We start from the raw sequence: 22,340 nt of genomic DNA, 5'->3' as shown, positions 1-22,340 counted from the left end.
ATTTCTGGGAGAGACACACAGAGCTCACATCCAGCCTAAATTACCAAGAGGACACACAGCGCTCACATCCAGCCTATATTACTAAGAGGACACACAGTGCTCACATCCAGCCTATATTACTAAGAGGACACACAGAGCTCACATCCAGCCTATATTACTAAGAGGACGCACAGCGCTCACATCCAGCCTATATTACTAAGAGGACGCACAGAGCTCACATCCAGCCTATATTACTAAGAGGACACACAGCGCTCACATCCAGCCTATATTACTAAGAGGACACACAGCGCTCACGTCCAGCCTATATTACTAAGAGGACACACAGATCTCACATCCAGCCTATATTACTAAGAGGACACACAGCGCTCACGTCCAGCCTATATTACTAAGAGGACACACAGAGCTCACATCCAGCCTATATTACTAAGAGGACACACAGAGCTCACATCCAGCCTATATTACTAAGAGGACACACAGAGCTCACATCCAGCCTATATTACTAAGAGGACACACAGCGCTCACATCCAGCCTATATTACTAAGAGGACACACAGCGCTCACATCCAGCCTATGTTACTAAGAGGACACACAGCGCTCACATCCAGCCTATATTACTAAGAGGACACACAGAGCTCACATCCAGCCTATATTACTAAGAGGACACACAGACCTCACATCCAGCCTATATTACTAAGAGGACACACAGCGCTCACATCCAGCCTGTATTACTGGGAGAGACACACAGAGCTCACATCCAGCCTATATTACCAAGAGGACACACAGCGCTCACATCCAGCCTATGTTACTCAGAGATACACAGAGCTCACATCCAGCCTATATTACTAAGAGGACACACATAGCTCACATCCAGCCTATATTACCAAGAGGACACACAGCGCTCACATCCAGCCTATGTTACTCAGAGACACACAGAGCTCACATCCAGCCTATATTACTAAGAGGACACACAGAGCTCACATCCAGCCTATATTACTAAGAGGACACACAGCGCTCACATCCAGCCTATATTACTAAGAGGACACACAGCGCTCACATCCAGACTATATTACTAAGAGGACACACAGCGCTCACATCCAGCCTATGTTACTCAGAGACACACAGAGCTCACATCCAGCCTATATTACTAAGAGGACACACAGAGCTCACATCCAGCCTATATTACTAAGAGGACACACAGAGCTCACATCCAGCCTATATTACTAAGAGGACACACAGCGCTCACATCCAGCCTATATTACTAAGAGGACACACAGAGCTCACATCCAGCCTATATTACTAAGAGGACACACAGAGCTCACATCCAGCCTATATTACTAAGAGGACACACAGAGCTCACATCCAGCCTATATTACTAAGAGGACACACAGAGCTCACATCCAGGCTATATTACTAAGAGGACACACACACAACAAATTTAATAGTTTAATCAGGCTTCTTATTAGGGAGTCTGAAAACAAATGCAGGAATGAAGATTGTAGACTGAAAATTATTCCACTTTTATCAAATAAATGTAACCACTAACATGTAAAAAAGATATTTTCCATTTCCAAGGTGTCCATTTGCCTTTAATTCTGGTTGTACGATAACAATTAATCATACAGAACAGCCCACATAAAAATTATTGATAGAACAGACATTCTCTTAGATATAATGTAACACATTACAAGTATGAGCAGACTATTCATATATTTGTAGATTGATGTGAATAAATAACAGAAAAAAAATAGGAATTGTGATGATGTAAAACTTATCCTTATGTAGGGATGCGGTGATAACGCTCACAACAGCCGTCCTACAGGAACAGACTATTCATAGTTTACAGTGTTAGCGCTCATATAAAGCAACTTGTACTGTAACTTATATTGTATCTTGTGTACAGGTAGCCGGAGATGAGTGACGCCAGACATCACAACGTCCACCGGCTCTGGCTATGGAATAGCTATTAAAATAAGAGCCGAAATGATCAATGTTTATGTAAATGTTGCTATTTTTGTATCTACACTGCGCGATACAGATATACGAATCGTCTGCTGATACTTTGTATTCCTTTTTTATGTCAATATTTAACATTTGTATTTAAATAGCATTTCTTTGTTTTTTCTTTTTTTATTGTCGGACTAGAATGATTGATAAGATTATTGTATCTTTCTAGTCCCCTCAGGTACAGTGATTTCCAGGCAGCTTTTCAGTGACATTAATGACTTGGTATTTTTTAATTGTGAGAATAGTTTACTATTGATAAAAATGGACACGACTTACGCAGGATCCTTTGCGCTGCCAGTCTCTTGCACTGACTGATATTGACCCAACAATGTCACCATATCTAACCTGCAAAAGAAAACATAATTTTCTTGAGTCTCAAACATATAAAACACGCATTAAGGTTCAGTCTTTAAAAGGTGGATGGGATTAAGCTACAAAGACACGTACAACCTGGGGACAAGTGCACCGTATTTATCCAATTCTGGACAATACTTCTATATGGATTCTATCTCCAACATTCTGCGCTAATTACTCAAAATTAAAGTACAATGTCTGCACTACATTTTGGAGCTCCCCCTAGTGGTGACTGCAAAAAGATAATATTTTACCATTAATTTCTACGGATAAAGACTACTGGATCATTTATAGACCAACGACTTATATTGGATAAAATAGAAATACAATTGGTTCTAATTAAAGGTGCAATATACTATGTTTGCTGAGGATCCTTTCTCTTTACAGAAATTTGCTAATTGATTGAGCTTCATAGGAGATCGTTATTCTCCCAATATACTGCACAAACTTGGTAGCATACATTGCAAGTGATCGGAGGGTCTATGCACACCCAACTTTATTAGGGACTATATATATATATATATATATATATATATATATATATATATATATATATACATACACACACATATATATGTGTGTGTGTATATATAATATATAAATATATACATGATAAAATATAATATATATAAAATTAAATACAATATATCTATATGTATAATATAGAAAATATATGTATATTTAAAATAAATAAATATATATATATATATATATATATCACAGAGAAAAAAAGGAAAATTTGCCAAATCAGGAAGGGGTTAATGATAGTAACCCAGTGTTGTGTCTGTGCTGCCCTCAGCTTGTACTTAGCTCAGCTGACACTAACTGCTGAAGTTCTGTCTGGACATTTCAATATCAATCTGGGCTCTGTCCTGACTGTACTCCTGCCTCATCCTATGGCTGGTCTGCCTGGGACCTGTAGTCCTACCTTCCTTCTCAGATTTTCCTTTGGATACAATGTCTGAAACTTTAGTGCTGCCCCTGATCCTGTTTCTGGGAGTTTGGATACTTTGCTGAAACTTTTACTAATGCGACCAGCCATAGAGGTAAGTCAATCATTGTGATATTTGGGCTTTTGGCTGCTAATCGCTAAATCAAAAGAGCCGGCTTCTCCTTTGTGACTAAACAAAGATTCCAAGGACCCGATTAATCATTTGTAGAACTTTTTTTAAGCCCCCTTTTTTTTTCTTGATATTTTTACACCAAGTTCAAGTTGCCGCATTTGGTTAGAGAATCTTGTTCAAACACTAAAAAAACTTTCTTGGGTGTTAGCTTTTTTTTTTTTTTTAATGCAAAAAGTTGCATGTTCTGTAAAAAAATAAAATAAAAAAATAAAAAATTGCTCGCGAAGGGGGCTGCAGTACGTTTGTTGCAGATTTTGTGAGTTTTTTTAAAAAACGAAAATCAAAAACTGAAAACTACAAACAAAGGCAAAAAAAAAATGCACAAATTTAAAAGAATAAGACACAAGCGAAAAATGCCAAAAAATAGACAAGAAAAAGGAGAAAATGCAACAATGAAAAATGGATATTGTAGGAGGAGAGGAGAATCGCTCAGCTGAACACTTCTCCTTTGTTTTAGTCATAGAAGAAAATATACAAACGTTTAAGTGCCAAGAAAAATCCAAGGAGTCCGCACCCGTCTGGGTGGTGCCATCTCTGGTGAGCGATTGTAACTTACACTAATTAATTTTAAGTTTCTTTACAATCACATAAAGATGTCAGGATGGATTAATTAATGTATAGGATTTCGGAGGCGGACGTGTCAGTAAACTTATGTTATAGCAGGAGTTCTGGGCTACCGTAATATCCAGGTGAAGGCGGCTCCAGTGTTTTTATGGTTTGGCTCTGGATTAGTTGCTTTGCCTAATGGAAGCCTGAGGATATATAAGGCTGTGTTCACACAGCTTGACTTTTTCAGGCTGATTCCACCAGGACCCTACAAGAAAAAACGCTACAAAACTCCAAAAAGAATGAACTTCTATAGAACGACGTCAAAACAACTTGTTGCATGTTCCGTTCCGTCTTTTATAACTTTTTCTTTAACTGCTTCAAGGTTTAAAAGAAGTGACCGGTCCATTCTTCATCATGGGTTTTGTATGGAAAACTTTTCTTTTTTTCCAATCAGTGAAAAAAAAAAAAAAAAAACTCCTCTGCACTTCCCCATGGAATAACATTGTGCAGAGTGCAGTCCGAGTTTTTCATAGACCAAAAATATGGTTGTGTGAACGAGCACTTAATGGGAATGTGTCATCAGGAAATGACTTATTGTTTAAATCAGGTTTTTGCATTAAATGCTTTTTGTAATTTTTTTTTTGTCTATACACCTCACAATCTGTATTAAAAAAAATTAAAAAATAAATCTTGTTATTTTCAAGAAACAACTTCCTATTGTTTCAGGAAATAACTCACATACAGTAGGCCACATGCGTCAAACTGTGGCCCGTGGGCCAAATCTGGCTCGCAGGGTGACTTATACAACCCCTGGCAAAAATTATGGAATCACCCGGCTCGGAGGATGTTCATTCCGTTGTTTAATGTTGTTGAAAAAAAGCCGATCACAGACATGGCACAAATCTAAAGTCATTTCAACTTTATGGCTTTAAGAAACACTAAAAGAAACCAAGATTAAAACTGTGGTACTCAGTAAGGGTATTTTTTTTCAGACCAAGCAGAGGGAAAAAATTATGGAATCACTCAATTCTGAGGGGAAAAAAATATGGAATCACCCTGTAAATTTTCATTTCCAAAACTTACAACTGCATCAAATTAGATCTTCTCGTTAGTCTGCATCTAAAAAGGAGTGATCACACCTTGGAGAGCTGCTGCATCAAGTTGACTGACATGAATCATGGCTCCAACACGAGAGATGTCAATTGAAACAAAGGAGAGGATTATCAAACTCTTAAAAGAAGGTAAATCATCACGCAATGTTGCAAAAGATGTTGGTTGTTCACAGTCCCCTTATACTCTTGGGGGCCCCCTTATACTACTTTGCGGTGGGGGGGACCCCCTTATACCATTGTGCGGTGGGAGGGCCCCCTTATACCGTATGGAGGACTGTGGGGGGCCTTTATACTGTATGGAGGAGTGTGGGGGGGCCTTTATACTGTATGGAGGACTGTGGGGGCCCCCCTTATACTACTGTGCAGTGGGGGGACCCCTTATACTACTGTGCAGTGGGGGACCCCTTATACTCGGGGTGGGGGGGGGCTTATACTGTATGGAGGACTGTGGGGGGGCCCCCTTTATACCATTGTGCGGTAGGGGGGCCCCCTTATACTGTATGGAGGACTGTGTGGGGGGCCACCTTATACTGTATGGAGGACTGTGGGGGCCCCCTTATACTGTATGGGGGACTGTGGGGGCCCCCCTTATTCTAATGTGCGGTGGGGGCCCCCCTTATACCACTTTGTGGGGGTGCCCCCTTATATCACTGTGTGGGAGGCCCCCTTATACTGTATGGAGGACTGTGGGGGGGCCCCCTTATACTGTATGGAGGACTGTGGGGGGGCCTTTATACTGTATGGAGGACTGTGGGGGCCCCCTTATACTACAGTGCGGTTGGGGGGCCCCCTTATACTACAGTGCGGTGGGGGGACCCCTTATACTACTGTGCGGTGGGGGACCCCTAATACTAGGGGGGCCCCCCTTATACCACTGTGTGGGGGGGCCTTTATACTGTATGGAGGACTGTGGGGGGGCCTTTATACTGTATGGAGGACTGTGGGGGGCCCCCTTATACTACAGTGCGGTTGGGGGGCCCCCTTATACTACAGTGCGGTTGGGGGGCCCCCTTATACTACAGTGCGGTGGGGGGACCCCTTATACCACTGTGTGGGGGGCCCCTTATACTGTATGGAGGAATGTGAGGGGGACTTTATGCTGTATGGATGACTGTGGGGGGGCCCCCTTATACTACTGTGCGGGGGGGGGCCCTCTTATACTACTGTGCGGGAGGGGCCCCCTTATACTGCTGTGCAGGTGGCCCCCTTATACTACTGTGCGATCGGTCCCTCCTTATACTGCTGTGCGGGGGGGCCCCTTATACTGTATGGAGGACTGTGGGGGGGCCCTTATACTGTATGGAGGACTGTGGGGGCAACCCCTTATACTACTGTGTGGGGGGGAGCAACCTTATACTACTGTGTGGGGGGAGCCCTTTTATACTAATGTGCGGGGGGCCCCCGTATACTGTATGGAGGACTGTGGGCAGGGGCCTTATACTGTATGGAGGACTGTGGGGGCAACCCCTTATACTACAGTGGGGGGCCCCCTTATACTGTATGGAGGACTGTGGGGGGGCCCCCCTTATACTGTATGGAGGACTGTGGGTTGGACCCCCTTATACTTTGGAGGACTGTGGGTGGGGCCTCCTTATACTACCGTGTGGAGGGGCCCCTCTTATACTTTGGGGGGGCCCCCCTTATACTGTGTGGAGGACTGTGGGGCCCCCCTTATACTGTGTGGAGGACTGTGGGGTGTCCCCCTTATACTGCTGAGTGGGAGGGTCCACCTTATACCACTGTGCGGGGGGGTGCCCCCTTATACTGTGTGGAGGACCCCCTGATACCATGTGGAGGACTGTAGGGGTCCCTCTTTATGCTACTGTGTGGGGGGCCCCACTATGCTACTGTGCAGGGGGCCCACTTATACTACTGTGAGTGACTGGACCCCTTATACTGTATGGAGGAATGGGGGGGACCCTTATACTGTATGGAGGACTGTGGGGGGGCCCCCTTATACTATATGGAGGACTACCGTATGGAGGACTGTGGGGGGGGGCCTTTTACCGTTTGGAGGACTGTGGGGTGGCCCCCTTTTACTGTATGGAGGACTAAGGGGGGGGCCTTTTACTGTATGGAGGGCTGTGGGGGGACCCCCTTTTACCTATGGAGGACTGTGGGGGGGCCCCCTTTTACCATATGGAGGACTGTGGGGGGGGCCCCTTTTACCATATGGAGGACTGTGGGGGGGGCCCCTTTTACCATATGGAGGACTGTGGGGGGGGCCCCTTTTACCATATGGAGGACTGTGGGGGGGGCCCCCTTTACCATATGGAGGACTGTGGGGGGGGCTTTTTTTTACTGTATGGAGGACTATGGGGGGGACCCCCTTTTACCGTATGGAGGACTGTAGGGGGACCCCCTTTTACCATATGGAGGACTGTGGGGGGGCCCTTTTTTACCGTATGGAGGACTGTGGGGGGGGCCCCTTTTTTACCGTATGGAGGACTGTGGGGGGGCCCTTTTTTACCGTATGGAGGACTGTGGGGGGGCCCTTTTTTACCGTATGGAGGACTGTGGGGGGGGCCCCTTTTACCGTATGGAGGACTGGGGGGGGGGGGCTTTTACTGTATACAGGTTGGCCCTCTGTGTGTTTTGAGTTTGACATCTCTGCAGTAGCCTCAATAGTCTGACTCTATCTTTTTGTGTTGAAGTGTTTATTGAGCATGTGCAAAGATCACCAGGAAGGGAGGAGGTGAGCTGTGACATCACCTATTGTGAATGGTGGATCCTGTGTTATCTACTGTATAAAGAGGTGTTATCAGTCATTGTACAGGAGGAGGAGGAGGTGAGCTGTGACATCCCCTATTGCGAATGGTGGATCCTGTGTTATCTACTGTATAAAGAGGTGTTATCAGTCATTGTACAGGAGGGGGAGGAGGTGAGCTGTGACATCACCTATAAACCTGATTAATCCATACCATTTTCTGATTAGTAGCGTTCAATGGATGTACAGAGCCCAGCAATGTCAGTGACTGCAGTTCTACCCTTCATATAATTTCATTAGTCTGAACCCCACCACCGATCTTATGGGGAGGTAAAGGCGAGTTCTCATGATTCCTGATGGGAACTCTCTGCTCTCCCCATATCCTACATTTAAGACAATATCCATCCGTATTTCCATCCGTCCATACTTTGTCTGTGCATCATTCATATTTATAAATAACAGATTAGAATGTCCACAATAAATACATTGTTATTATTAACCTGGGAAACTGTATCTGGAGAATCTGATGCCTCATGGATGATCTGTATGGGAGATTTTTTATATATATATATATAATAATTTGTGCACCCATAGACATGAGGGTCATACCACTACTCAGGTGTTGTGATATCATTCATGTACATTGTACAAGCGTGCAAATGATCACATTTTATATGAATTGTAACATTTACAGTGTGATGTTATTTGGATTTTAGCTCGGAATCTGTGTCTAAAATCCACATTAAAAAAAAAAAACTGTGTGAACACACCCTAAAAAACAACCAACATACCCAGTCTCTTTCCTTCCTCAAGGCTTTTTGCAGGTCCTGCTGCGAGGTGGACTCAGATTTCCTCCCAAAACTGTGCGGTGAATCCCGGAGAGCGAGGGAAAGTACGAAAACGGGGGGAATCCTCCCCTTGTGTCCTATTAATCTGCCATCTCCATCAGGGATCCCCTAAAAGCAAAAGACCAAAAGTTCCATCAGAGCAAATGCAGAAGATTGCAAAATCTTAGAAACAATGTATCTGCAGTGAAAGGAGAGAAGACTAGAGATCATTAGTGTATACAAGATAAATACTGCGTATATCCGAGGATACGAGGGTCAGATATATCTTCTAACAGCGAGAAGCCCCCCAGACGTCATCAGGATTAGAATATTCATTTAGGTATTGTCTAAACCCTACATGGGACCCTCATCAAATGGTTAGAAAAGAGTTTCTCACTTTCTGTAGGACCTGACACATCCTGCAATACATGGACAGAACATTGATAATAAATGCAGACTGTGTAATACCTATTTCCTCCTGTGGTGGCGCTGCAGGATGACTGAGCCGGATTTTCCCATAGATATATTTTTTTAAATTTTTAAAAAAAATTTAATTAATGAATTAAAAATTCCAAACGTGTTTTCAATCCTAATTCTGCCAATAGGATGTTAGCAGACGTATATTTTCCGGTGTTTTGCCATGTCTGCACATTAAAAGCTCATACAAAAAAAAAAATTTTGCCAAAACTTTTTTCTTATCAATAAAAAGTAAATTTTTCTTCTACACATTTTTCATATTAACTTCTCCTATAATGGATAATGAACCTTGTCATAGATTTTAAGCTTTGTCTTTTGTCATCCTATTGGCAGGGAACCCAGACCTGCATGTGGCACACAGTATAAAACATAATTTCCGGTGGACAGAGTTAACCCCTCGTCACCCTGTGATTGCATCAGGGGGCTGCCAATGACCTGACCGGGAAGCCTCCACCCTCTGATAAACCCCCTTTTAGAGCTTGAGTTACTGTTGACTTTGGGAACGACTCTAATTCCAATCTCAGCCGTTAGGTTACTGCTGCGGATTGTAAGGGCTCCGCTGAAGAGCCACTGTAAATCTACATTATGGAATGTGAAGGGTTAAATGAGCTGAGCGAACTGTCATTCAAAGTGCCGGGACGTGATTCCCACCGGGACGTGATTCCCGCCGCGCTCCTGTATGCTGAATACATGATCACCCCTGCCCCGGGACTTGGCGAGAGCTGTTACATTCAACTTGCTAATGAACAATCTCCAACAGGGGGCGCCAACTATCACAATTTTTTTTTTTTATACCAATAGTCTTTTCCTATGGGTCAAAGGGTCCTTTTAGGCCCCCCTTAGTCTCCGGGACCCGGGTGGGATTGCAATCCCTGGTTATATGGAGAATACTCAGTGATTAAAACGTCATTTTCTCCGAGCTCCCGCACTTCCCGTCACCCGCAATTCTTGTCATCTGACTACACAGGGTTTTACTGCTATTTACCTGCAGATTAACCCTATATTTGCAGGTATTTCTGGAGATGAGATTCCCTTTTTATGAAGAATATCTTCAACCGGAACATCAACGTAATAAGAACTTTAGAATAACTCCGCAGTCACCGAAAACTTACCAAAATATTGCAAAATGACAAATACTGCCTTACTACACATGTGTGTATCCTGATCCGGGTAAAACCAAACAAACCAGAAGTTTATATAAACAAAATGTAACAATGTATCAATAACATAAACAAAGTAACTAAAATACCAGAATCCCCCTGCTGTGGTTTTATACGGGGAAAAAAACTCACCGGTCATTTCTTCTTCACTTAGTCGCCGGCTTTATAGTGCGCCCCCATAAAGGGTTATGACTGGGAGCAGAAGCACGCACGACTTTCCTATCCTACAGTAAGAGCCGGTCTGGTAAATCATAAACAGAAGCACAGATATTCTGCACCTCCCCCGGGAAGAACACATGAGACCTCGAGGGGTAGTTTTTCTAAAAGAAAAGTGATCAAAACTTGCTTAAAACGTGCAACAATCAAACAATATCAGAAGCCCTGGGAATAGCAGGGGCCCCCGGCACTAGTAAGGGTCACACAGACCAAACTACAAGTAACAGGGCTCCTGTACTATTTGGTTTAGTCCGAGCGACGCCCTTTGCAATTATGTTCCTTTTTGTAACCTCAGATCTGACACTTCCTATAACATATTATAAGCCTGGTGCCAAGTTTTACGGTATAAACAGTGTGTTTTGGGGTCGATTCTCCAGTGGACATTCAGGTAACAGATTTCCTTTACTTCTTAGCGATTCTTTCTGACACTTTTAGTTCCTTTGATTATGAGACGACGTTCAGTCTTTAGTGTGACCGGCTGGAAACGAGTGATTTAGGGACGACGTTACACTTCGCAACCAAACATTTTGGCTATTAATCATGATATCCCATCGGAAATGCACAAACCACAGATGATTTAGCTCGGAAGTACAGACACTTTTTTTTTTTTAGCAGTGGGTTTTGTTGTGAACTTTGTATTCAGGAAGTATTGTTCTGTGAGAAAACACCCAGGAATACAAAGCCGAGCGTATATGAGGTATAACAGGTCATCACCTTCATATCCAGTAGCCAGTTTCAAGGGATAACCCCCTCTTTTAACCGTTGTGCTGGGACGGAGGACACTATCTACTGACGCGCGCCCGCTTGGATAATTTCCGTATTGTTTTCCTGGGGCTTCTCCTAATCCTCTCCTGGACATCTGCAACAACAACTGCTCTCTGAACACTATGGGTCTGATTAATTATTGCATTTGCACCTTTTTTTTTTTAACTCTATTTTATGTGTTCGCCTATATGAGTTGTGTTTTTAGGGTTTCTAGATATTTTTCATCTGATTTCGTCATTTGCTACTTTTTCAAAAGTTGCAAAATTTGTCATGAATGTTCTCCCAGACCCTCCTTGGAGTGATTTTATGTATATATACACATCAGAAGTTTTGCACCATTTTGAGAATGTGCAGAATTAACGATCCCTGTGCACCACTTTTAAGAATTTGGTGCAAAATAAAAAATGGCAATGAATAGCATCAGCCAAAAAAAGGAAACGTGACGGATAATGAATCAAGGCCATTATAGTCATAATGGTTTTTCTTATTTATTTTTTTTTTATTTGCTTTGCATCAACGCCATAGAAATCACGCAAGCGGCAGGGTCGGAGATATTTCCTACACTGTTGCGAGCTCTTATTGGTGGTTCTTTATAACAGACACTTTGATGATGATGATTGAGGCCAATAAGTGACATCCTGTACAAATCTCATAAGGGGCACAGAGGGCCGTTCATCATGGCGGACGGGGAGAAACAGCTGGGGACTGGCCTTTTTGAATAGCCTCCCATGCTGCTCAGTCCTCCATTACCACTAAAGTATATTTTTCTCTGAAACGCCACAACGTTTCAGACTCAAACGGCACTTGTTGAAATTATACAGTCATGCAGATATGGGGTTATTCTGCAACTTAATAGCATTTTGTATCTAGAACTAAAAGTACAAAAAGTTTTATAAAACAAACCAAAGAGAGAACCTCTTACCATGCCAGTGACACTGCTATTGCTGCCTGGTAAGAAGTTCTCCCTTTTAATTTCCCTTTTATTGCCTAAGAGACGTTTTTTCACGTCTGGTGATGACTCATCCATTGTAGAATATTCGACTCGTTTGCTGACACAGGATGTTTTGAGTCATTGTTTATCTGTCTTATGAAGCGCCGTCCAATCAATCTTTCTGCATTTGGTTGAAAAGTCTCGTCCTGTGCACACAGGATTCATCCAGCTGCTTCTGTCTTCAGTCACATCACCATTAACCACAAGTGACTCGGTGTCATTGGAAGCCATGCATGTCCGCGCCATCACACCGCCTCCACCATGTGTTACACAGGATGTGCCGAGGTTCAGGAGTCGCTCCAAGCCTTCTCCAGGCTTTCTTCTTCTTATCATTCTGGTACAGGTGGATCTAGGTTTCCGCTTTTCCAGAACTTGGCGGCTTCTTAAGATGTTTTTTTGGCAAAGTCTAATCTGTCCTTTCTATTTTCCGGCACCTTGTGGTGACCCTTATGTTTTTCCTCTCATGAAGTCTTCTCTTTATGATACTAAGACAATGACTTCCTGAAGAGTGTTCTTCACTTGGGTGGATGTTGTGAAGGGATTTTTCTTCTCCATGGAAAGAATTCAGCGATCTCCAACCACTGTTGTCTTCCATGGATGTCCAGGCCTTTTTGACTTCTCAAGCTTATTAGTGCACTCTTTTTTTAAAAAAAAAAATGTACCCAACTGTTAATTTGGCCACTCCTAACCTTTCTGCTATGTTTCTGGTTCATTTCTTCCTTTTTTCAGCCTACCAGTGGTCTGTTTCTCTTCCATTGAGAACTTCTTTGTCTGCATGTTGTGTGTTCACAGCAACAGCTTCCAAATGCAAATGCCACAGCTGGAATCTGCTCCAGACCTTTTACCTGCCAAATATTTCTGGACCAATCTGTATATTGCTATGCTATGTTCTGTCACACGGGGCTTCACACCACTTCCTAGTGTGATTTCTTTTGCGCTAAGCACCTTGTTTCTTTTATTGAGGATATACTCTGCTCTACTCGTGGAGCAGTGTGATCCTTCATATAAAGATCTACTCTGCATACAGTTATCTGATCGCAATGCAGCATACCGTTTCATCCTGTTCTCGTACATATATACTTCAACTGAATCTTATTTTTTTTTTTTTACTATTTTGCTAGGAATAAAGTTCACTTCTTCCCAGTAGCCGCACTCTCACTACGGCGGCCACACTGTTTCAGAACACTATAACTTGCAGATTAATCCCAGAGATCCTGGGAATGAAGTGGAAGTTGAGCATGTGCTCCTCCGCTTTATTCCTGGCCTATGGGACTGCCAGACATAATGTCTTAATGATTTGGGGAATACCCCTTTTAATTACCTTACCCTTACAGCGGAATGTGTAGGCTGCGCTGAGATTATTGGGGATGTGTTACTTATTGAGCTGTGTTTTATCAGCAGGAGATTATCGCTAGCTGTCTCATGCCTCCTAGTCAACTGCTGTGTATAACCCCCACCCCCACACTGACTGGCAGCTTTCTGCCTATGCACAGTGTACACAGAAAGCTGCCAATCAGTGATGCGGGCGGAATTATAAAGGGCTCAGTATCCTGAGCACTCACTGCAAGATCTGCAGCAGAGAAAATGGAGATTGTATCAAAATGACAGCAAGAAGTCCAACAAGTGGAATCAGGGTCTCTACCCCGACATCAGGCTGCTCTTATCTTACATAGTAAAAACCTCCTGACAGACTTCCTTTAATTTTCTATTTCTGAGATTATTACATTGTTTTAATCTTTTTATTATTTATATACACAGTTACTGTTACTATCTCTTACCTCCAGGATGTTTTGTAAATCATGCGATAAAGTAGAGCGTGTTTAGTCAAATGCAGTATTTCCTATTCACACATGAGTAAAGCCCATTGGAATGTGATACTTCTGGCTTTTGCCACAGATATAAAGGTAATTGTAACTCTAGTCCCTGTAAAGACAAATCTAGAAAATGAGATAATTTGCTTGTTAGAAAACACCTGATATGATCAGCCTCTCTGGGGATTACTCCATTTTTTTTTTTTAATAATCTTTTAAAAGCCTACTAGGATATAATTAATATCTCCTGGAGTTTGTTAATATCAGGCATTAATTATCTAACAAGCAAATTATCTCGTTTTATAGATTTGCAGGCTCTAGAGATAGAATTGCCTTAATGTTACAAGGACACTACAGCTCTAATTAGGTAGTTAATGTCCGTTAGGTGGTGAAATTATTCAATATTTTTGAACTTTCAATTACTGCTACTTTATTCAACCACTGAGCAAAGTATGGAATTGGACTCAGTAATGTTTTTTTGGAAAAATAAAAGTTCATTAGCAAAGACCCAAACAGCTTTTGTTTGTTAGAAGGGTTATAATACAGAATGTTTTTTTCATATGAGAATAATGTTTATCATCAGATGAAGGGGACCGCGATGGGTGCTCAACTCACCCAGTTATGCAAATTTGTTTATGAATTGTTAAAAATAGCAGTTTTGATCTTCTATTCAGCTCATGTCAGCTATTAAAGATGTTGCATAGATGATTTATTCATAATTTGGAAAGGGGCACAGGAGTCAGCACTAAGGTCTATAGACTACATTAACAAGAATAATTGGTTTTAAATTTAATCCCAATGTGAACTCGAATAATATAATTTTGGAAATAAGTCATAAGAGGTTGGGTCAAATTGTTACAAAAAACGCATTTTAAAATGTGGATTCAATAACATTTTTAATTATCAGAATGCCCTCTATTAAAAATGGATAAGAAATGTTTCCTTCAACTAGTACAAATATATTAGAAAAAAAAAGGTACAAAGACTGCTGACTATAGGGAACAATCGAAAGGCCTTTTAAGGAAGTTTGTCAAAAAGGAATATATCCATGGAATAAAGAGAACAGTATATCAGGCTAAGGCTACATTCACCCATCCTGGTGACAAGTCCTACTGCACATTGGACGTGGAACACTGAGCCAGAGTTTCATTGATCTATACACACATCCCTTTTAAAAATAGATGTCTGAATCATGAGACTCAGAGTAGGCCCTATTCTCCTCCATTTTGTGGATCAGACTCTGCAATGAAAGTCTATGGGGATAAGGATAAAATGGATGAAACACAGAAGACAAACTTTATTCTTCAAAATTGCATCCTAGTTCCTCAATTTTTAACTGATCCATTGTTAAGGGTCAATAAATTAAAAGCTCAGAAAGTCTACCTGCTTCAGTGAAAGATAAGAGAAAAAATAGATACTACTAGGATGACGACTACGAAAAAAAAATTGGTTATTTTCTCTTGGATCTGTGAATGCAGCCCAAAAGCAAGGAGGCTGTGTGAAGAAAAAGCCACTGAAACAACTGGGGTAAAAAAAGACAATAAGGATGATGGATCAATTGGGCACATTCTTTCTAGACATTGCGCAAATAATTTCGAACTCTAGTGCCACCTATTGGAAGCAGCGATCTTAAAAGTCAATATCGACCCTTTAATGAGCCTAGCAAAATGAGTTAGGATAAAAGTCAAACCAGAATCTCAATTTGCAGACAGCTTGTTTCAGGGTGTTGCCCCTCATCAGTGCAAAGTATGAGATCTGATTTGATAGGTGAGAGGTTCTGGACTGGTGTCTAAGGGGTAACATTTCTCCTTGTGGCTAGTGACAAGCCAAACCGGGCATGTCAGAGTGAGGAGACTTATAAGACAGGCTTGGCTTTTCACTCTCCACAAGGAGAAACCTTACCCTTTAGACACCATAGAGGGAAGAGAAAGAGGAGGGACGAAAAGAAAAAGGGGGTTGTGGCGGAAATATCAGAATTCATAACACTTCTAGACCTTGAAGCTGGCACCTTAGTGTCATCTCTGGATGGCACCGCAAATCCTACAAATGACTCTTGCATGTGGAATAAATTTGACCAATATGGTTAGCTTGTTACACGTGTCGCCTCCAGCAAAACCTTCCTGCCTTCTATGTGAAATTGTTATTGTGTAACTTGCACCTTTCTTTCATGTCCTTTGCCTTCAGGAGGATTCACATAAATTGTATCTGTCTCGACAAGTTAAGTAAAATATGCAAATTGTCTCTTCAGAAAGGAAAAGGACTTGACTTAAACCTCGTGTCACTCTCCACAAGAGTCAAGTCCTTTTTCCTTTCTGAAGAGACAATTTGCATATTTTACTTAACTTGTCAGTAATTTGTCCAGAATCGCGAGCACACGATCCAGACTACAAAAAAAAATTGTATCTCCATAGCCATACTGACCTGAAGAATCCTGTTATCAGGTCATTTTTTTTTTTTAACCACACAATCAACATTTGCAGACAGTGTTTCGGGCTGTTGCTCCTCATCAATGCAAAGTAAGAGATCTGATTTGGCTAGGTGAGAGGATAAGACTGTAATCTAAGAGTAACATTTCTCCTTGCGGAGAGTGAGAAGCCAGGCCCGGCATGTCAGGGTGAGGAGACTTATAACCCATGTTTGGCACATCAGAGTGAGGAGACTTGTAAGCCATGTATGCTCCTCTGGGAGATTAAATATGCAAATTGTCCCTTTTGAGGTTCTGGCTTTTATCCCAAGTCATATTGCAAGGCTCTTTAAAGAGTCGATATTGACTTAAGGATGCTGCCTCCAATAGGTGGCGCTAGAGTTCTCGTCATCTTCCTCTCTGAAGAGACAATTCTGCATATTCTTATGTAACAAATCTTGTGTTATCACATTACTTAATTACACTCCATAATGGCTGCTGCAGATGTTTGTAAAACTCTGTGGGAGCAGAGACTGTCCACGTGCCTCCTGACCCGAACCTGACCACTTTATAGGCATGTATGGCACTGTCAAGTTTTGATTGGGGGACCCGCGGACACTCCGTGCATTGAGGTCCGTGCTCGGACCGTTAGGAGCAAAATGTCTGCAACTGGTTCTATTCACATGTCAGGTTCTGCTGCGTTACTGCACAAATTCAGTGTGCGCGCCACTTATTGCAATACCACGTCACTTAACAAATATATTCTTTACACACAATTATCCTATGCAAATAACTTTTGCCCAAGGAAATGACTTTTGTTACACCCTAAACTATTATTATAAATCCCATTGACAAAAACGACATCACAAACTGCATCCAAACAGCGTTAAACAATTGTTTGTGCAAAACTGCACCAAAATCCATGTTTTTTTTTTACTTAGATTTTTCAGTTTGAAAAAATCCACTTGAGAAAACTTGATGTGATCCTACCCTGAAGGGATCCTAGTTTTCCGTCGGAGTCACCTCTTGTCCTCGGCAGACCTCTCACTTTCTCAGCATGATGCTTCAGGAAATATTCTTTATTGTACCTGCAGTCTGAAAGGAAAAAACAGAAGTCAGTGGGTGGGAAGATTATTTCCTTTACACCAATGATAGAAGCCGCTGTGTATCTGCAATGGAATGAGACTGGAGATGCAAGAAAAATACTGTAGATGTATCAGAAAATATCCTATTGTATAAAGCTTCTCTGCTGCTTTTACAAAACTGAAAAGTGAGAACTCCATTATCTGATTGCACCACTTAATTTCTTCTGCCAGATTTTGCAGGGAAAATCCATAGATTACAACTGATCATCGAGAGCCTCAACAGTAGGGCAACAAGCTGTTATTAGGTTTCCTTCAAGAAATGGGATTTGATTCCGTCCATTAAGGCCAAAATCCTGGATGGGAGGGTGTGTCACTGAGTAGGCTAGAATCCAGAGACAAAGTCTCCAGCAGGGAAAAGTTGCTGAGAGGTTTCCTTTTGGTTCCAGGATTTTAGGTCTGGGTTTTAGGAGCGGCTAGAAGAGCTGAGTGGGACTGGCCATTTCCACACCTTCATTCCAGGTATTGATAAGACTAGTTAAGGCAACGGAGTGGAGATGGAAAGAACTCAGATATCTTCTGGCAGACTAATCAGCATAAGTGTGGACCTAGTTTGCAAACGGGTGAGCCTGTACCAGCTGTGGGAATTTTGTTTTCTTTTTGTCACACTTTTTTTTTATGCCAGAGCAAGGCTATTTCTATTTCTTTTTTGTGTGCCGTGATCACTTGTGGACTTTTTAACAAACCGTGTGTTTGACACCAACACTGGATCCCTGTGTGTAAGCTACTGGCTGCCAAAGAGCACGATATCTATTATATATACAGTACAGACCAAAAGTTTGGACACACCTTCTCATTTAAAGATTTTTCTGTATTTTCATGACTATGAAAATTGTACATTCACACTGAAGGCATCAAAACTATGAATTAACACATGTGGAATTAAATACTTAACAAAAAAGTGTGAAACAACTGAAAATATGTCTTATATTCTAGGTTCTTCAAAGTAGCCACCTTTTGCTTTGATGACTGCTTTGCACACTCTTGGCATTCTCTTGAATTCCAAGAGTGTGCAAAGCAGTCATCAAAGCAAAAGGTGGCTACTTTGAAGAACCTAGAATATAAGACATATTTTCAGTTGTTTCACACTTTTTTGTTAAGTATATAATTCCACATGTGTTAATTCATAGTTTTGATGCCTTCAGTGTGAATGTACAATTTTCATAGTCATGAAAATACAGAAAAATCTTTAAATGAGGTGTGTCCAAACTTTTGGCCTGTACTGTATATCTAATAATACATTGGTGCATCAAGGGGGGTCCTTTGGTTACATAATACCCTGAACTATTCAATGAAGCTTTGTGAGGACCAAATAAACATTTGCATCACCAAAGCGAGTGGAAGGAAAATGGGGACCTTCAGGTAGGAATTCTGGAAATGAGAAAATGGGCTACAACCAGTGAGGGGACTACAGAAGTCCATGACTTGTCACTTTCCTTGCAGTCTATGGCATGTGCTCACATATTGTGCCGTTATATCCTCCGCTCTTTCGTCTTCTCCCAGTAGAAGTAGATTTTATCCTCCTCCGTGTAGCTAAAGTCTGGGCAAAGCTCAGTCTCCTGAAAGTTGTGTCCCTCATTGCTGAGTATTTGGTGCAGTGTAGCAAGAAGTTGGTCTCATCCTCCAGGTGGTCGTGGGGGTCTGGTCTCCCTGAGCCTTCAGGTCTATCAGATGATGGCCAGATTGTGAGCACTGAGTCTGTACTGAATCAGGATCTGGCAGTTTCTGGAGTTTTTCCAGATCTGGCAAAAGTTTGTTGACTCTGATATAAATGCTACTTATTAGCATGGTGTATTATTCTTATTGCAGGCAGCCTGAACTTTGTGACTCACTCACCTGATGACCATTGTTTACAGTTGCCATAATAATTTATTGGAATCCTGTGATTGCATCAGGTGGGCGTGGGGCTGCCGGTGGGCTCATCCTGTGATTGCATCAGGTGGGCGTGGGGCTGCCGGTGGGCTCATCCTGTGATTGCATCAGGTGGGCGTGGGGCTGCCGGTGGGCTCATCCTGTGATTGCATCAGGGGGGCGGTGGGCTCATGTGGGCTTCGTGCCTCTGTCAAACCCTTCAGTCTGAGTCACTTCTGACTTTGGAAGCCGGGAAGAACAAAGACCTCAATCTCTGCTACTCTAGGCGAGTAGTGTCACATTACATGTGCAGAACCTGTACCGTTACCACTCTCGTGGGGCTATATTATTGAGAATGAAGGGTTAATTAAATATAATAGACCTCGATATCAGCAGCCTGAAAAACCCAATTCCAATAGCTGATGTGAAATATGACAAAATTCTTCCCTGCTACATGTGTGCGTAACATGATCAGGGAAAAGGAAGGAAACGTCAAGTTAATGTAAATAGAATGCAACAATGTATCAACTCCCAAGAGCTGCTGACAAGGAGCGATAATGTCTGGAAAGTGCTGTGGAATTAATGGCGCTATGTAAGCAAGTAAAATAAATAAATAAAAACATAAGAAAAGAAACCAAGTCATTTAAAATATCAGAGTCTCCAAGAAGCTCCCAGTTGTGGGTCCCTTATTTTTAAAGATAAAAAAACAACTCACCGTCTTCTTCTTCACTTGGTCTGTGGTGTTGTGGTAGGAAGGGGGAGCGATGTGCTGCATAAAGGGAGGTGAGGAGCTCACACTTAAAAGTCTTTACTCTCCCACTGTCAATACTGATTTGTTCTGGTGGAGTGTGGAGCGTGCAGCGCAGCACAAAATCCCTCCCTTTACAGGAGGGGTGTGTAATAGAAAAGTGATGCTGGGACTAACAGGGTCCCCTCCCTGCAGGTTTGGTGCTCTTTAGAGAGCCAATGAACATGCAGGGATTGCCTGCCACTCACTGTAATGCCGTAGCCATGTTGGTTGTGGGCATTACAGTGATTGGCTGGCCGCACAGCGTCATCAGGTCTATATCAGACCTAGCGCCGCCATGCTCGTCACAGTCACTCTGGATCAGGCAGAGTAGGGAGAGGTGCTGCTGAGCTAGGGAGAGATTTGCTTATGTATTAGGTAGTGTAGAGAGAAAAACCGTACATTACACATATCCATTTTAACAAACAGTCCTTCTGAGGACTAATCCTTCTGCAGAGATATCAGGCAGGCAGGGTATATAGGCAGGCAGGCAGTGTATATAGCAGACTGCAGTGCACATAGGACAAGAGGCTCCATTCCAGTTCTGCCTTCTACTGCTGTTAGATATTCCTGGCACCTGAGACCTGGGCCTTTGTATAGAAATATTTTTTTTTTGGATCTTAATCCTCATTATCTGCTTGAAAAGCAATCCAGAGAACACTGTTTTTCTGCGCCATTTGCTTGTTGGTACTGCGGAATACAGCCAGGTCCTTTCCATATTACAGCACTAAAAATCCAGCTATTTAAAACCTGTGTTTTCTCTATCATACGGATCACATATAAGTTCGCTCCAAACTCAGTCATTTGTAGCGAGCATGGAAGATACTGTCCTCCATCTAAAATGGGCAAGGCACGTGGCAAGGGACTGGGAACTGGACGTGATGGTAATGGTGCATGCAGAGGCCGAGGACAAGGCCGTGGGCAAGCTGAAATTGTGCCACAACAAAGTCCCACATCTTCTCGCCAGACCTTCCTGTCCCAATTTCTGGGGGACCGCAGCACACCACTATTGAACCCAGAGCAGTGTCAAAAGGTTGTTGGTAGGATAGCGGATAATGCTTCCAGTCACTTAGCCACCACCACCACCCTGTCTTCCAAATGGTCAAGTCTCAGTAGCCGTGAGTCTGGACTGCATATTCCTCACCCTGATCCTCCTTCCGCCCACCATGCCGAGTACCCAGAGACAACTGATCCCACTCTTGGACACTCTGAAGAGCTGTTCACTTGTCCATTTATAGATTCGGGCCTCTCGCCCGGTCCACTTGAAGCGAGGCAAGAGGAGATCGCGTGTAGCGATGTCCAAATATTTGAGCAGCCACAGTCACACGAAGGCGATGGTGGGAAAGTGTCACAAGAGGTGGACGATGATGAGACACATTTGCCAGAAAGTCAGGAGGAGGACCAGGGTGCGGAAGTAAAAGACAAGGTGGTGGATGATATAGTAACTGACCCAACCTGGCAGGAGGAGATGCAGAGCGAGGCCAGCAGCACACAGGGGGAGGGAGGCAGAGCACCCCAACAGGCAGGAAGAAGCAGTGTGGTGGCCGCAGACAGAAGGCAGGCAACCATTCCCTGTAACACCGACACGAAGGAAGTTGCCAGTACAACTGTTAGGTCTTCCCGAGTCTGGTTGTTTTTTAAAGACTCTGCCGATAACCCCAAAAAGGCCATTTGCACCACCTGCCAGGCCAGCATCAGCAGAGGTGGCAAAACGACCAGCCTGATCACCACCAGCATGATCAGGCACATGGCAGCAAAGCACCCGACTTTGTGTGCCAAACCCCAGGGTCCAGGAACAGTGTCTGCAGGTGGCACCATTGCTTCTTCCGCTGTTGTGCATGCAAGCCAATTCACTGTCCATGGTGCATGCGAAGATGCCTCCTGCCCTGCACCTGTCATTGCACAGTCTCAAGTAGCAGCATCAGGAAGCTCGTCCATTTCCTTGTCCCAGCGCAGTGCTCAGTTGTCCATACCCCAGTCCTTTGAACGCAAGCGCAAATATGCAGCCAACTCCCCACAGGCCACACTACTAAATTCTCACATTTCATCACTGCTTGCGC

General features: G+C 42.9%; 1 protein-coding gene across 4 annotated transcripts in view; it reads right to left on the bottom strand.

The window, feature by feature from the left end:
- Positions 1 to 22,340, bottom strand: part of LOC141171946 (uncharacterized) — an 83,061-nt gene that overhangs the window by 15,216 nt on the left and 45,505 nt on the right. Inside the window, exons 1-4 of one of the 4 annotated variants that reach the window (XM_073655660.1) lie at positions 20,209 to 20,377; positions 17,491 to 17,595; positions 8,641 to 8,805; positions 2,280 to 2,348 (exon numbers count right to left, since the gene is read on the bottom strand). In XM_073655660.1, the coding sequence (XP_073511761.1) occupies positions 2,280 to 2,341 (62 nt within the window). In that variant the 5' untranslated portion in view covers positions 2,342 to 2,348; positions 8,641 to 8,805; positions 17,491 to 17,595; positions 20,209 to 20,377. Of the gene's footprint in view, positions 1 to 2,279; positions 2,349 to 8,640; positions 8,806 to 10,445; positions 10,591 to 17,490; positions 17,596 to 20,208; positions 20,378 to 22,340 lie in introns of those variants that run through there. The other 3 variants (XM_073655663.1, XM_073655661.1, XM_073655662.1) reach the window with 3 other exon arrangements.

The sequence above is a fragment of the Phyllobates terribilis genome, unplaced genomic scaffold (genome assembly GCF_046119375.1).
Source record: "Phyllobates terribilis strain yellow unplaced genomic scaffold, ASM4611937v1 Scaffold_12__6_contigs__length_324123572, whole genome shotgun sequence".
Classification (NCBI taxonomy): Eukaryota; Metazoa; Chordata; class Amphibia; order Anura; family Dendrobatidae; genus Phyllobates; species Phyllobates terribilis.
This window is presented reverse-complemented; position numbering and strand designations above follow the sequence as displayed.